The 17,567-nt window shown below is 37.6% G+C and overlaps 1 protein-coding gene across 1 annotated transcript in view; it reads left to right on the top strand.

The window, feature by feature from the left end:
• The window catches only part of ngfrb (nerve growth factor receptor b), a 38,492-nt gene that overhangs the window by 10,334 nt on the left and 10,591 nt on the right, over window positions 1–17,567 (top strand). The window contains exon 3 of the mRNA XM_044103329.1: window positions 7,841–8,200. Coding sequence (XP_043959264.1) covers window positions 7,841–8,200 — 360 coding nt within the window. The remainder of the gene's footprint in view (window positions 1–7,840; window positions 8,201–17,567) is intronic.

Here is a 17,567-nt window from a genome sequence, read left to right as displayed (position 1 = left end):
GAACTGGAAAACATTTGAAATGTACAAAATAAATAAATAAAACCACAAACAAAATGAATTATGACACCAAACTGAAAACCAATTTCAGTAGAAAGAGAGAGAGAGTTAAATGGAAATGATTGAGGTTGTTTTAATTTATTATGTGATTAATTGATTTATTTATTGTGATAGACTTTATTAAGCATTCCTTCTAACAATCAGAATGAGTTTTTCTGAACTTAACTGTTTCAGAAAATCTTGTTTAATGGCTGAACTTTCCATTCAGACTTTATTTGTGCCCAAATCTAAAATGCAACAGTTTTATTTTCACTTTCTGGCCTCATGTTGCAGGTCAGACTCAGCATGATATTTATATTAATAAAACTAATTTATGGTCTAAGCACAACTTTTATTAAACTTATGATCGACAAAATTCATGTCAAGGCTGAAAAACATTTATTAAGAAATAAGAAATAAAAAACGTATATAATACATATTTCAGGATTTTTTTTCCATTGTTTCAAACAATCAGAATGAGTGTAAACATGATCAGTGTTTTTTTATTGATTTATCTTTTTTAACAAAGAAGTGGCTCAACTCATCCTAGTTTCACCCAAAATGTAAAAGTTATCAAACAATAAAGAACAAAATGCTCATTGCATGTCCTCACGTGTCTTTTAATGGTTTTTAAATGTTTTTTCTAACTTCTGAGGTTGGATTTATTTTTAAGGACACATACTTACTTGCAAATATTCAATCCTTATTTTTAATGTACTTCTCTTAAAACTTTGTTTTCATAGTAAAAGAAATCAAACCACACAAATTCAGTTTTATCCTCATTATTATGCAGTTAATATATTGTGAACACTTCAGGTTGTTCCTGCTTCCAAAGGAAGACGAACAATTTTAACTCATACGGAAAAAGTAAAACCCAGTTTAATCTGTTTTGAGGTTCCGGCTGCTGGTCCTGACTGCAGCCAGGGCCGGTGATGAGCGTCCAGATCATCAGCAGAGAGTTCAGGAGCCAATCATCTGCAGCAGATTCGCATTAATACACTCAAACTGAAACCTCTGATGATAAACAGCCACATCGATTTTAAAGCAGCAGACGGAGCGTTTGGAAAACCGAAGTGGATTTTCTGACGCCGCATGTTAAACAACATATACATTTTATAAAGTGAAGCTAAACTAAATGAATCACACAGACAAACAAAACTACCTTTACTCCTCGCAATCATCTTTTCACAATGTGAATCATGAACACAAAATCTTACAGAGGGTTTTTGATCTGGTTTCTACTGCAAATAGTTTCTATTTCAAACCAAATGATGGTTAAAGTTTTATCCAAACTGCAGGAACTCCTGAAGCTCTCGCTGCTTTTAGATCTGAAAGCAACATTTGATACGGCTGACAACAAAACAAAAACACATTTTACCAAGTATTTCAGGTTTTTATGTAAATATCTTAGTAGACTTGAAATAAGACAAAACTAGCTAATAAGTAACATTTCAGCAAAATATTGTAGCTTGTTTAAAGTAAAGTTAAAGTACTTAAAGTTCCTGAAAACGTGCTAGTTTGATTGGCAGATTATTTCACTGATGGTTACTAAATGTCTTTCTATAAGTGAAATAATCTACCAATGGTATAAGTACTTTTGTTCAAATCAATTATAAGGAATTATTGACTTAAAACAAGCTCTTATGTCTTGCCAAAAAGTTACTTCTAAGTTAGTTTTGTTTTATTAGAGCAACCAGACTCAGAAATCCTGGTAGGATTTTGTGTTTTTGCAGTGTAGTCAGGAGGAGTTTACCTCCATTTCTGCTGCAACAACAAATTAGTCACAATAAACCTGAAAATACTTCATATAATAAGTGAAAAAGGATCAAGTGGGAGTGTTATCTTTGAGAAAAGTCCATTACAGGCTTCAGTTTCTTCTGAGCTCTTATATCTTGCTAAAAACTTAAGTTAGTTTGTGTCTTATTTTAAGTGCATTAAGATATTTACACTAGAAATTAGACCAAAAATACTTGGTAATATTTTGTGTTTTTGCAGTGTAAGTCCCAAACTCTGAGCAATGTCTGTGTTTTTTCAACAATCAGTGCGACAAAAAGCATAAATTATCATTTGCAAGCATCGTTCTTCACTCAAATGAAAGAATCAGAGCAATGGAGTGTTTTCCAGCTCAGCTGCCCTCATCCTGGCCTTTGCCATGTAGGGAGAGAAGCTCTGGATGACTGATGCACACGAGGACAGCAGCGTACGGAGGATAAAAGAGTGGGATCCGCTCCAGATGCAGTTGAACGGATCTCCGGGGGGGAGACATTCAAAGCATCGGATACGTTATTGAACTATAATTGAAGCGGCATGCATTGTAAATTCAAACTGGACAAGCACAACCGGTAGCCGAAGAAGTCTGCGTATTTTTAAAGGTTGCCTCTTTGAGGTGAATTTATGCTTGAGAGTAACCGTTACATGAGGTCAAAGGTTACTGTCCTCTGCGGAGGACGGGGTTGGTCCTCTGCCAGCGTTCCCAGAGATTTTCCACGTATGAATTCCCTCATCCTGCACAGGAAGTAGATGTCAACCTCAGTGGGTCAGTGAAACATTGTAAACCATAAGCAAAGGATGCAAATGGAGGTCATGAGAGAAGTCACAGAGATGGAAAATTTATTATAGTGTCTGCAGAAAACCTTTGGATGGATTGAAACAGCACCTCACATCAAGAGTCAAAGCCCCAATTTTCTCCTGGTACATTTTGGGATTAAGGTGACCTCCTTCCTCTGAGACATTCTCGGATGTTTTGTCTTTCTGTTGTACAACGTGGAAGTTTTTAGAGGCGATAAATACCAGCCGTACACGCCTTGTTCTGCTCAGACATGAGCAAACGCACCATGACAAGCCATGTGCATTCAATCATGGACATGGAGAAATACAGATAGCTCTCTGTCCGATTTTATCACACAGCCACAAATTTAGATGGAGTGATATGATGTTTAGCACAAGCATGTAAACTATTTATTTCACCCTGGTTGGAAGGTGTTAAACTCTGACCTTTCAGCTGCAGAGCATTTTTAAGTACCTGCTTCTGAAACAATGACTAAGCTGTTAAAAAGCAACATTTTCATGACTGCAAAGGTTAAAATGTTAAAACGATTAGCTGTTCTTCCTGTAAATACCAGCATAATTGGGAAACAGTTGTAAAGATTAGGCTAATCTTTCAGAGAAGGTATTTAGGTTGCCAATATAAATGACTTGGAAACAAATAAACAGTGAGAAAAAATAAAAATTTGGAGCTACGTTTTTGAAACGTTACGAGTTTTATGTTGTTAGCTTGATCTGCAGGATATGAACATCCAGGGGAAAAAACTGAATCTCTGATGGTTTGTGAAAAGCTTTACTGCTCTGTGGAGTGGAGGAAACTTTGTACATTTATTTGGGGTGGTAGAACATGATATGCATTTTTTTTCTTGCAAACTGGTGTGAATGCAATGAGCTGCTTTCATGCAAAACTGTCAATCCTAAAATGCGTCTCGTACTTCTGAATGCTTTCTCTCTTCTTGTTTGAGTCCTTCGCCTCCTTCCGTGTTGTGCATGGCTGCAAACAACTGCCTGTTCTTGGATAATTTGCCTATTTGTAGAGCGCACCTAAAATTTTTAAAAGAAAAAGCAGCAACCGGTTAGCTCAATGCTACTTGATACGCTAAAAACCAGCCAAATTCAGATGGCTGCAAGAGAGAGATAAGAAAGACCATGAATGAATTAGTGCCAATTCAGTTTCCACTGCTTATATTAATGCATATTAAGTCATATTTGGTGCTTGAACCATTAAATAGGCAGTTTTAAGCGTTTTTAGTGGGAGTAACAACTAAATGCAGATTTTAGCTTCTTCCTGGGGTTCTGTCTTGTTCATCAGTCACAGTTTTTTCTGCAATTCCTCTAAACTTTGAATACCAACAAATCCTGCCTTATGAAAATATCTTCCTTCCTTGGGTGGCAAATTCTTTTGTCTTTTCCATTTTAAAGAGTGGCCTAAAGAAAGAGCCCACTGGGAAGTAAAGGAAACAGTGCTTTAGCTATTTTATCATTAAGTTTGGTTCAAATAATGGTGGGATTTCTGATTTATTCATAAACAGTTATTAATTAACAGCACGTCTTCCAGCCTTCTAAATAAACAAACTGAAAAAAAAGGTGCAGAATTTGTTATAAAGGCTTTTTTTGTACGTGTCAATCAACGAGCTGTTACTCAATGTCTATAATTTCCCATATGTTGGAGAATGCAGAATTTTCTGCCACAATTTTCTAGCTAAAGTTTCCACATAGGCTTCATTTTGAACAAGTAGTGACCAGAGGTTTGGCTGAAAAGCTGCCAAAGGGATATCCAAGTGTAAAACACCAGAGGAGTTTGGATGAATCTGCAGAAAACTGGAGATAAAACAGAACAAGAGGAGTTGGAATGGAGACAAAGGAGCATTTTTAGTCAAGAGTCGAGGCATCGTGCACACACACACACACACACACACACACACACCGCGAGCCAAAGTGGGCGACGTTAGAGTCCTTATTTGGGTGTTAAAACAAACGGAACGACAGCCTGTTTGACCAGTGGCAGCAGAACGGATATCTTGTCCTTCAGAAGGAGAATTCGGTCTCCTTCTCCCATTTCTCTTTCTCTCCAAGCTGCAGCCACTGTTATTAATGTATTGACTTGCATTATTGATGCATGGCATTATGATAATGGCTCTCAGAGCCCTCAGGGGGGACAGTCAGAGTAGTCTGAGTGTGTGCGTCTGTTTGAGTAGAGCAGATAATGGGGGGGATTGCAATACATGACTGGACACCAATAAGGCCTTGATGGTTTCTAGCTCTGAAAAAACGACAATTAAGCAAAAATGCGAGCGACACACATTTGACACCATCAATTAAAAACACAACGGGCTGAGATCGGTCTGCTCTCAGATGTCTCTGATTTCTTTTGTCTCTCCGTCTCAGGGTCTATCTCTCCTCATCTCTGGTTTAATCTCTGTGCCATCAGAGTATTTGACGTTGTTGGTGGGCAAATATGATGCAGGCTGAGAACTTGATCTGCAACAAAACCTACCTCCCACCAACTCCTAAACGCAATTTATTTCCTGTTTAGTTTAATGTTGTATGGAAAATAAAGTGATAGTGACTTTAAAAGCTTAATAAGTTGTATGAGAAGCACTTTTCTGCACTACTAAATTATAGGAGATGGTTTTATTTTCTTAAGCAGGGAAGATGGTGGGAAAAAGACAGACAGAAAGGAGAGATATTATCTGTCAAATGGATTCTCCTGATTAGTTTTCACATCTTTTCCTCCCCCATTTTACATCAAACAAGCTAACACAAGCAGGCAATCACAGTGAATTAGTGTCCACATTAATAACAATTAATAGTTAATATTAAATAGACGATGCGGTAAAAAGGCCAGCATTTCGAGAAGCCGTGACAAAACACAAATATATCAAACATGCTGAAGCTCTTTTTCAATTTACAGCAGGTTCATTTTGTGGGAGTGGATTTCAGTTTTTTTGTGTCTTACTTTGTTTCATGAATCATCCAACGACAGTCATAACTAGATCATATTGATTTATTCTCAGAAAGTAAAATCTACCCGACTCTCTTAATAGAGGGTAATAGGATATGAAGTCTTCTTGTTTTGGGTTTTCTGGGATTCAGTTCACACTCCTTACCAGTAGGTGGCAGTAATCAGTAACTCTCCGTTAAGTTGTTCACCAACAAACAACAAGAAGTAGAAGAAGAACTGAGCAGCATCACATCGCCTCACTAAGGTAAAAATTAGAAAAACTGATTGAAAAACTCAATCAGACTCGATGTCAGCAGCTGATTGAATCACTTTTCAGCTCCTTGGGAGGAAATTTTAGGCTAATAAAGGAAGTCAGAGAAAATCTTGAGGAGTACTACAGGGGCCCCCAGGGGACATGAAGGATTTATTTTGTTCCCTCACAGTAACGTACTGATCAGTTTATGCAGAATAACTAAATACTGAAAGTCTTTCTTACGGTGCTATTTGCTTTAATATAAACTATCCGTATTGTTGATATCTTGTTTGTGAGATATCTTAAGTTTTACATCTTTGACTAATGCAAAAGCAAAACAGGCCAAATATGGATTTTCCATCTCTTTTTCACCCCTTCTATAATATAAACAAAGACTTTCCGTAAGAAGGGAAGAAAGTAAAAATACATCCAAAGTATTTGGACTATTTCTGAGTTATTTCCAAGGAGTAATAAAGTCTTTCCCTCATGGTGACTTTATAAATCGTTTTTTGTCTTTTTGTGTTGGTCTGAATGGTTAAAAAAGAGCCTTTGTGTAAAGTTGAGATGTAACTGCACATGAATATTCTGTGAATAAATGGATTTTTATTCAGAGTTTTGCACCAACGAGTTAAGAATTCACAAACACGTTTTCATTGAGGCTCTTTAAATATGTGTATATTTGTGTAAATGTCCAATTTAAATTGCCATTTGTGACCGTCTACAAAGTAGACCAGGGTGTACAGTATACGCTTATTGTCAGGGAACGCAAAAGAAACATTTCCCCATGTGCCCTAGGGGGCGCCGTAGAGTACGGGTCCTGGTTCTTTATGCGTTCTGAAATTATTTAAACTTAAACTCAGGTGCACTTGAAAATACACACAATATATCTGGCATTTTTAATATCACTCTTCAGATTATTCCCTAATCTCATTCCCTGGATGGAGGATTTCTCTGCCGCCGTACGATAAAATCAACTCTCTCTCTCGGATGTTAGAGGGTAACATGTCGGCCATCATTAGCAGCTACCAGACAGGAAATGGTCACTAGAGGAGAGGAAGACATGCAGCAAAGGCCTCAAGGATCAGAATCAAACCAAGACAAACTCTACAACACGGGTCGTCCCAGACACGCCATCCAAACATGTAAAGAACCACGTCCCTCAGTATTTCTATCAGTTATTGATCCTGTGCAAATAACATGTAAAACGTAACATTTATATTTGACATAGAAAAGTTAAACTACAAAACTTGATGCAAACACTGTATTAACAGATAAATAAATGATGAACAAATCCAATCAGTTCTTGAAAACAGAGATTGCGCAGTCATATTTGTTTGCAATCTCTCTTATAGTTTCATTTCTTTTGCTGTTTAGTCTTACACAAACACACTCACTGCTTTTACAAATGGATCTGTTGCATAATTTAGTGCGTTTCCCAGTTCTCCATCCAGCTGAAATACAATTCCACAAACCATGAAGTATTGATTGTAACCTTTGCAGATCTGTCTGTCCGAGGATTTCTGGCAGGTGTTCAAAACATATTGTTGATGTAATTATCGTTTAAAAAACAACAACAAACAACATGTACATAAATATCAAATTATTGCTGCTCACTTTTAGCATGAAAGAAATATTTTCCTGTTCAGGTGGAGAAATTTATACAGAAACAGGTTTGGGTTTATGAAATGAAAGCAAATGTGTGCTGGGGACTCAAAACTATCAGCAAGGTTTGAACTTGCATGAATTTTACTACAACTGGAATCAAAATGGAAGTAACTAAATCTGTATGATTGATTTATGTGATCACATATTTCTGCATATAAACAGAATGGGTTTGTTTTGTACGAAGACAACACAAAAATATTGCATTCCCTCAAAATAAATGAGCAAATATACCCTAGTCTATTTAATTTACAGCCACAAATGTCAATTTAAAAATGCCAATATAATTAACTGCTTAAGCTGTCCAAAACCTTTTCTTGAATTTTTCTTCTTCAATGTGTTGTGTGTGCAGACATAAAAGCAAAAAGGTGATTTTTTTCCTTCTGCTTTTCTTCTTCCAGGTGAAACCTTCTCAGAAAGCTTCAGCCACACAGAGAAATGTCAGCTTTGTACCAAATGCACCGGCCTGCTCCGCATGAGCACGCCCTGCACCGACACCAACGACGCCATTTGCACATGCAACTATGGCTACTACCACAACAAAATCACGGAGCGGTGTGAAGCCTGCACCAAGTGTCCCGAAGGCCACGGCATGCTGTACAGCTGTGGGTCGGACCAAGACACGGTGTGTGAGTCGTGCGACGACGACACTTTCTCGGACCAGGACAGTTTCAGGGATCCCTGCATCCCCTGCACAACTTGTGACGAGGGAGACGAGGTGCTGCAGGACTGCAGTCCTGTCAGCGACACCGTTTGCCAATGTAAGTCAATTATATTCATTTTTTCTACAGTAAATTATTTGAATATGCTGTAAGATTGGCCATCTAAGGCTATGTTCACACTGCAGCCTGAAGTGACCCAAATCCGACTGGTTTTGTGAAATCGGATTTTTCCAAATATATGCGAACTGTTTGTGATCTCCAGTGTGAACTGCAAACGACCTGGAAGCGTCTCGAATGCACAGTGAAGGGCACCATGACGTCACACAGAGATTTTTTTTCCAACAGCCATAAAGAAGTAGAGCTCAGTGTAAACCTGGATGCTAACGGTGAAGCACATCTTGCAGTTTTGAAGTTGTTGTCCAAACAGTATATTAACAACTTAATCGCACTAAGGCAAAAAGAATAAAAAATAAAAAATCAGAACTGGGTCACTTCAGCCTGCAGTGTGAACGAAAGCTAAATGGTTTTACACTTTTGATGAAGTTGAACTTGAGTTGAACAAAACAACTCTACCCACCGAAGAGCAACAATTAAAAAGAAAGATTAATAATTCTACCAATGTGTTCTTCATTCACAGAAAATATGTGATTCAGGTATCAAAATAAATTGTCACTACAGAAATGATCAGAATATAATCTTTCAAGGTAAAAATATCCACTGGAAAATGTCCAGTGGATATTTTCCAGTGGATATTTTGGTTAGAGATTCATGGAGAAATAGAAAAATTATATTTTCCCCCAATAATAATATATTATCCAAATCATTTTCTTTGAGAGAACCAAACATTTTTATCACTTCACATTCAAATATCTATTTGCCTTAATGCTGCAAACTCAGTTACCTTTTCTTATTCGTAATATAACACTTTTTTAATATAACAGCCAACTTGGTATTTTATTTGTCGAAATCAAATTTCAGGATATATCCGTTTATGCAGATGACGAGACGAATTCCCCAACTTATTTTTCATGTCAATTTATTTATGCTAAAGTTATGCAGCTGCACAAATCATTGGTTTAGATAATTTAAAATCCCACAGAGAGTTTGATCCACATCTCTAAAAGCACGAAACAGCCGAGTTGGACAGTTTTGTTGAAATATTGCAGTGGATTTTATTTATTTCTTTTATGTTAGCTTATAAACTAACACATACGGAGCTGTTCTATCGGACCAGCAGAGGCATTTATCAAAGTTTTGTGCAGAGTGGAGTTGATTTACTGGGTTCACTGGCCGGGGTCACGCTGCAGTCAATGGAATATAACTGAGTGCATATTTGCTGAGCGGACAGTTCAGTGACTGGACAGATAATTCATCAGCCGCATTATCAGCTCATCTCAGTGCAACACTATCGGCGTTGTTGGCCTAAATGCCAGGCTCAAGCTAGTCTCGTTGTCTTCTTGGACTCATCCCCTCTCAAGGAACAAGGGCTACAGTCTCTTTTTTATATATTGTGGATTTCGTCAGGGTCAGATCTATAAACAGGGCTTCGAAGTTTTCTTCTTTTTTTTATATCATTGGACCCTGTGGGTATCATGCTCCAAATCACAAATTCCTAAAGACCACAGTCACTTCTCATTCCGATGATCTGATGCCTCGCAGATTAAATCAACGCTTTTGTGAGCTGACAATAAGGAGTCTGTTGATTAGCTGCTCTGAAAGACGTGATCACAGCCGCAAACACAGAGTTACTCTCAACATGAAGGCGGTCTGTTGTTCGACTCTAATGAACTTGTTTTGGGGATGCACATAGATGCTGTCTTTAATTCAGGGTATGCTTCATAATTTTAACCATTTTTTTAAAAGTCATAATACTGTTTTTGTAAATCGTTGATGCAAAGCTTCTGTTTCTGTTTTTACACTTCCTAGGACTTAAGATCCTGGTTTAGCCTGTTTTACCCAGTTAGGCTACATAAAAGTTATTATTATTACACCAATTATTACACCAATTATTAAACCAATTATTACACCAATTATTAAACCAATTATTAAACGAAGCTGAGATGCTACTCAGAAATGTGAGTTTCAGGGTTTCTATGCAATTTTGGAAAGTGTTTATTTTTATTTGACAGTTTTCCAGATTTGATCAAATTTAGATTTTACGTATTCTTTACGTATAGCAGTGTTTTATTTTTTCATTTATTTATTTTTTAAATATAATTTTATATTTACTTCTCAATTATTTAGATTATCAACATTTTATCCATCAGAATTTTGGTTTTGCTGACAGGCTGCTAATTAAGAATAAAGAAAACATAAATATTGCAGTTCTTTAGACGACAGGTTGAACTTGCAGACTTTAATGGTACAAGTTGTACCAAATGTACAAATAGAAACTTTTAAAGAAAGTACATGAGTCACTTTAAACTCTTCTAAGTACAAGAGTTAAAGATTTAGAAACGGAGACGAGAAAAGCAGTGAAATGGCTCTTAGCCAGACTGACCTGCTCATTTTAGCACCGTGTTGTTTCTTGTTTTGTGAAACCAACAAGAAAATGACTAATTTATCAGTTCTGAATGGGTTTTTGCAATAAGAATTTAAAGAAAAAAACCTTTCAGTATAAGATTTTCTAGAGAAGGAGAAATGCGTTGGATAAATTTTTAAGTAATTTATCTCGTGCATAACACATTTTCATCATTTACATGTGATTAAACTGTAAAACTTGAGTGAGTGCAACGGTAATAAATTGTTTGTTGTCTTCCTGGCTTTAAAAGGAGCTTGGGAAATAGACCGCAGATGGATTAGGTTATTTGACAAGCAAAAGAGGAAAAACACGTATTGATGTTTTCCACCAAGTGCCCTGCTACAGTTAGCAGCAACGCTTTAGCCGCTTAATGCAGGCTGTGGTCTCTGAGTGGGAAGCGCGTTTGGCTGAACGATGCACCCAAGATCAAGACATGAGAAGCCAGAACTCCAACGGTAATACATCCCTTCTGATAACAAACCAACCACAGATCATGATGAATGGGAATTAACTGTGATTGTAAGCATGATGTCTTACAGCCCACTGCGTATGGGCTGTATTGTCATATCCTACTCCTCCCTCTAACCCAATCATGTGCCTTTTATTTCTAATGTAATCGTTTTAGGGAAGAACACGCGTTATCGGCGCTTGTGAATCTGTGGTGCTGCCAGATGTCCATATCCATTAATGTTGTGGAGTCAGGCGAATCAGGCCTGAAGGCTAAACACAGCCAGGAAGGTAACAGGGCAAGCTGTAACTTGAGATACTAGAGACATAGTTTAGCTGTAGGTGGAAAGAACAGATCATCAATTTAATCAGATTATCCTTTGAGAGAAAGCTAGAGTTCCTGCTTCTCTGTTTTGATTATGCTTAAGTTTAGCGTCGAGGGCAAATTTTCCCCTGTGATAATTTAAGATTTTTGCTATTTGGTGGGAAATACACCCAAGTTCCTCCAACTCCTCCGGTGGGATAGTTCAAAAAATCTTCATCTTACTCTGTAACATTGAGCAGTCTTTTTCAGGCTAGGCCTCCAGAGTTGACACTTTGACAGCAAGATGGTTATCTTAAGAAGTGCGATACGGCTTCCACTCCTCTGTAGGCCACAGAGCAAGGTCAAAGGTCGAAGATCATGGGAGGCTTGTATTTTAAGAAGGATTATGAGGCAGAGTGAGCTCCCACCAGAGCTGAACAACACGGTATATAATCCTTTCAGGGGTCAAAACATCAAATCAGCAACCGTGAAAATGAGGGTAATTAGGTAATAATTAAAGTAATAGAGCATAAATAAGTTGATATATTCACAACTACAACTCTGATCAGTATTTAAAAAATTATTAGTCAAAGCATGTAGCAAAACAGTGAGCTTAAATACAGCCAGTTAATGTTTAAAATATAAAATGATGTGTTTTTTCTGCAGTATTAATCTTAGAGATTAAATGTTTTATATTTTCTCTGTAGCGTTACAAGGAGTGGTTTCCAAACCTTCCAGCTTCTTATCCACACAATAAAAATATTGAATTTTCAACTGTTGGTTGAAAATTCAAGCATTTCTACTGTCAGTTAAAAAAATACACAATCTGCAGCAACAAACAGTAAATTGACCAACATGTTACTTTTATTCACTTTCAGATCTTATTTTTTATTTTTAACTATATTTATAAAATGAAAGTGATTATTTCTCTTCTCATTTTTGGTATTGGTATCATGACTCCAAGTGGACCGCCCCCAGGTTCGGGTTCTCGGAACCCAAATTAACTGCTCCAAATTGCAGTTAGTTTATTTGTCAAGTTTATTTACACTGAAATAATTCAAAACGATGTAATCTCACGTCATTGTAGAGGACAGACTGGGTCCAATTTACGTCCAGAAAAATGCAATTAAATAAACCCAGTTATCTGTCAATTTAATTACATTCACACTTAATTCCAGTTAACATGAAATATTTACAACAACGAAAGCAATCAGTTTCAGTTTTTAATTCGAATTAGTAAAAAGTTCCTACAAATTACAATGCTATGAAGGAAATACAGAACACACCCCTGTTAAAAGATCACTTTAAACCTAATTTTGGAGACCTTCCCCTTTACAACTATTTATTTATGAGTTGTGGTTTTTAAAAACATGACACCTGTTCTTGGTTATTGTAGCAACATTTTGTTTTGCAGCAGTGGAAACTTACGAGGATTAGCATCACGTCAAGATGGGGGCAACACAAGACTTCTTGCCCATCTCAGAAATTTCTAAATCCTACAAATTTAGTACCACTAAGACACTTCTGTTGCATCAACTTGGCCATATTCACATTGGTAGACCTACAGACCACCCAGATCGTTTGGGACAGTGGAGCCTGTGTTTCCCCTTTGCTGTTCAAACGATGATGGAATAAAATAAAAATGGTCTTTTGTGTCAAAATATTGTGCATGTATCCCACATCTACACAGGCATATGTCCTTATTGTAATAGATACTATTATTTTAATACTTTCTTTATTTGGCGGCTTGGCGCTCTTTCTGTAAGCTAAATGCGACCATACAGTGAAGCTAGCTAAAAATGAATAAGCGGACATTTAACCCTCATGCAGTTTTGAGAGGGGGTGAGTGAACCCCACCTAAACCTTTTATCCTGTGCGCAGTCCGCCTGTTTATTTTTGAAGCACCACATCGCTTCTCCATTGACAGACCATGACACCTGCCGCGCACTTCACCTGTGCCACTCTATACTGGTAGAGTGAAACAGTTAAATCCACTCAAAACATTGGTCAAAAAGAGTAGAAATTAATCAAACATTATCGTTTCACCTTGTCCTCCTCTGGAAGACTCAGACACACCACCTGAATCTGGGAATCATCCTCCTCCTCCCGTGGATCTGTCTTTATTATTTAGTGTAATTTGACAAAAATAGTAGGCTATGCAGGCATAAGTGTGTATGTGGAAGTGTGTACGTGTGTGCTGCATTTGGACTCATCAGGCGTTGTGTGGATCAGATCTGCTGTTCCTGTGCCATCGCATCACGTTGCGACAGCGTTCATGTGGATTAGATGCAATGATAGTTTTGTGCGTGCCCTCCGATAATATCCTGCAGGCGCCTGTGGTTTGGGATAAGTTAAGTGTTGGCCTGATCTAAAAACGATCATATAGGTGGAACGGAGAGCTGATTTGAAGTAATGCACATTAGTTCCACAGAGAGATTATTTCAAAATACATAATTAATAGGAGTGGGGAGTCATGCTAGCTCAGCGTTTTATTGCCATGATTAAAGATGAATGAGTTGTGCTTGAGTTTGATCAAGTAGGTGTTGCCCGTTCTTATCAGGCTGAGGTTTTTGCCAACATCTCTGAAGGACAGAGATGTGCAATGGCAGTGTTCTGCCGTGGGATTTTACCCAGCGCCAATGTGAGCTAACCTTTCACCCAAAACTAGAGGTTCCTAAAGGTTCTGACTGTACGGCTGCAAAAACAATGCCACATGTGAAATCAATTTACTTGTGCAAAAAAAAAAAAAAAAATAGAAAAAAAGAGGAAAGTTCAAGGGATTCGTTCACTGTGAGTCACTAAAAAACTAAGCCACGTGTGTTTTCTTCCAGCACAGATTGAAATCAATAAGATGACTGATTGAACATCACAGATGGAAAGATGAAGGTTTAGAGAAAGGGAGGCAGAAATTGACTGGGTCAAGTCCATTCTGGTATTGAGTTGATAGGTGAGAAGGCCAGGAGATGTTTCCTTCCTGAATTCTGGTGACCTTCACAATAGACAGCCTGACCTCTGCAAGCGAGAAAGCAAGATCGACTAACCGGCATAATGCACAACCTCTCTGATACAAAGAGAGGGACGGGAGGAGAAGGTCAAACGTGTAAAGGATTAAGGTACATAAAAAGAGCGGAAGAAGATGGATTAGACACAAAACCTCCTATCTGTTGTTGGCGGATGTCATTTTTCTTATTCACTGATTTGTGCAGACAAGCCAAACATTACAGAGGAGAAATAAGAGGTATGGATCTACAAAACAAATTAGATAAGCAAACTCTAACAAAGAAGCAGAACAAATTAAAATGGGTACGTTTTGCCTAATGCATCGTTTGGCAAAAAAAAAAAGACATGGGGATTTTTTTTTTTTTTTCGCCAAAATAACGTCCGGAAAAAAATATTTAGTCCATTATTTTTAGAAAGGAGACAATATTCAAGGGTTAGGATACTTTCATTTCTTTTTGGCAATTATTTTCTGATTTTAATTCTTATTAGTAGTTCTAGTATTTTCCCCCAATATTACTTGTTTTAGTTAATCGACCAGATTAACTAAAGGGCCACATTAATCTTGGGTAGAAGTGGGAAAGAAGGGAAAAAAAAAAGAAACATAAATAAATAAATAAATTTAAGAGCTAAAGAATATAGTGGGTTTTAACCATTTATTTATCATTTACAGTGAATTTGTAGTTATCAGTTCTGTTGTGATAGTTTTACTATTACCAATATTACTAATATTGCCTATGGGTGCAAATCATTTTTCAAAAAAATGAAGATTTAGTACGACTTATTACAGTCAAGTCCAAAAGTATTCATTGAGACAGGCGTCTCTCAAAAGATCGTCTCAAAGGTCTATCTGTTTTACATTTTAATAAAAAAATTAATAAATAACCATTTTTATCAAAAATGTATCTGCATTTGTTTGGTCTGTTAATATGAAATGCACTGACATTTATACTTTATTTTAAATAAACCATGAATAATCTTTGAATAAATTAGTAAACAAATGTTTCAGAAACTTCTCTTACATTATATAAACACACATACAGCTCTGAAAAAATACATATTTTACACATCACTTTAACAAGCTGCAACTTTTAACTTGTAGGGGGTCGAGTTATCACCACCAAACAATAAATCAGTGATCCTGAAATGCATTTGAAAGGAATCTGACAGACAAACAATAAAACCATGGGACAAATGGGGGAAATGACAAAAGAACAAAATGCCATGAACATTCCTGATTTTCTGCGTGTAAAACCACATCAACTCTACGGATATGAGGAATCCCCAAACCCACTCCCACTTAACAATTGTCAGTCTTTGTACATCACAGTCCGTCTTTGTGCGTCTTATGGCTTGGATCACTTGAACTGACCTACATCTCCACTGAGCCGGGCTGTACGGCCACAGCTGACCTCCTCTTTTTTACCCTCTTGATCCTTGCTCCACACAGTATGCACATTGTAACGCTGCGGGACGTTTTTAAAGGCGACAACATGTATGCACCCTGACTCCGTCTCCTAAAGCCGCCAGCCAGCACGCAGGAATTTGCCCTGACATTCCAAGTGGGAAAGTTTTCGGGGGTGATTTTTACACCAGCGAATGTGTCGGGTGGCAGGGGTGAACACAACAGTTCCTGTCTGCACTCCTGCTGTCAATTTGTTGTCAAAAGTTCATCACTTTTTTTTTTTTTTCCTTGTGAAGATTTAGATTCTTGTGTTGGTTGAAAGTGTCTTTGTCAAGTCCAGTCCCTTTCACATTGATGCTGTGTTTTAATTTCCCAAAGATGTCTCCAGTGGAGTTGGTATTAAGTGGCATAAAGAACAACAGCTCCTATCAATAAAATATGAGTTTTCTGCAGCCTGGTCCACATGTAGCCTGGTATTAAAGAAATATCCGTTTTTATAAACAAACCCACACAAGTCTGTCACTGAGCGCTGCTGTAAACATGCCAAACCCATAGAGGGCAGTGTAGCTCAAAGTTAAAACCTATCAGCCAATCGGATTGCTTCAAAACAACCATAACTTCCTCTCAGGAATTAAACCTGGCGCTAGGAGGTTCATATGAAAAGCTTTTTAATAGCGTATTAGAATAAAACATAAAACGGTGTTGATTGGGAATCTTGTCAAAGCAAGTACATTAAACAAACATTTCTGCAAGTCAATAATTCCTTAGTAAGAATAAACAAGTAGAATATTTTACTTAGAACAAGATATTTTATTGTACAATATTAATGAATTATTTACTTAAAACAAACTCCTATATCTTGCTGAAAAATACACGCAAGTTAGTTTTGTCTTATTTCTAGAATACTAAGATTTTTTGCACCGGAAACTTGACTGAAACTACTTGGCCTGTCATGAAGCAGTGTGGTGGTGTGGTGAGGCAGAGGCTTGAGACCCAGGTAGAAGTGATGAAATAGATGGTTTTATTGTAAAGAGTGGTCCACAAAAATGTCCAACAACCAGGCAGCACGGCAGAGCAGAAAGCAAAGGCTCAGCACCGGTTAGCAACTGGAGGCAACGAATGGAACAGACATCAGACGAGGACGCGACCAACACACAGACACACAGGTGACACTAAATACACAGGAGGTAATCAGGGAACGAGACACACCTGGGAACTAATGAAGGGGAGACGGGACAACACAAAGACTCAGACACACAGGAAACTTGAAATAAATACACAGAAAAACATGGAACCTGACATGGCCAGATTTTGTAGTCCTTGCAGTGAACATTGCGCTACTTGCAAACCTTCTTTTTATTATCTTCAGAGCAACTGAACAAAAATGTCCCCATTTATCTTTTCAGTGACTTGAAGCTTTTCTGTTCCACAAATAAACAATTCAAACAATGAAGACTCTCAGGCTTAAGTAGCAAAAAGATACCACATATATCAAGGAAGTTCATCCTCTTGAAAATAATATGAAAAAAAAATATTGAATTTGATGGTAAACAGGAGAAAGAAACAGAGAAAGAGACGGAAAGTTTCTCGGGGTGGAGAAGGAGAACAGATGCTCAGAATGTGCCTTGGTCGATAAAACCGATGGAGTTACTCTTCTGCACTCTCGGGTTTCCCAAGTTGACCTCTACGAGTGCCGATCACATTCTGCCGCAGAAGAGGCAAACACACACATCCACCGGAGTGACACGCGGGCACACATGGCAGCTTCCCATCCACAAACATGCACACGTAG

The sequence above is a fragment of the Gambusia affinis genome, linkage group LG20 (genome assembly GCF_019740435.1).
Source record: "Gambusia affinis linkage group LG20, SWU_Gaff_1.0, whole genome shotgun sequence".
In the NCBI taxonomy this organism is placed as follows: Eukaryota; Metazoa; Chordata; class Actinopteri; order Cyprinodontiformes; family Poeciliidae; genus Gambusia; species Gambusia affinis.
This window is presented reverse-complemented; position numbering and strand designations above follow the sequence as displayed.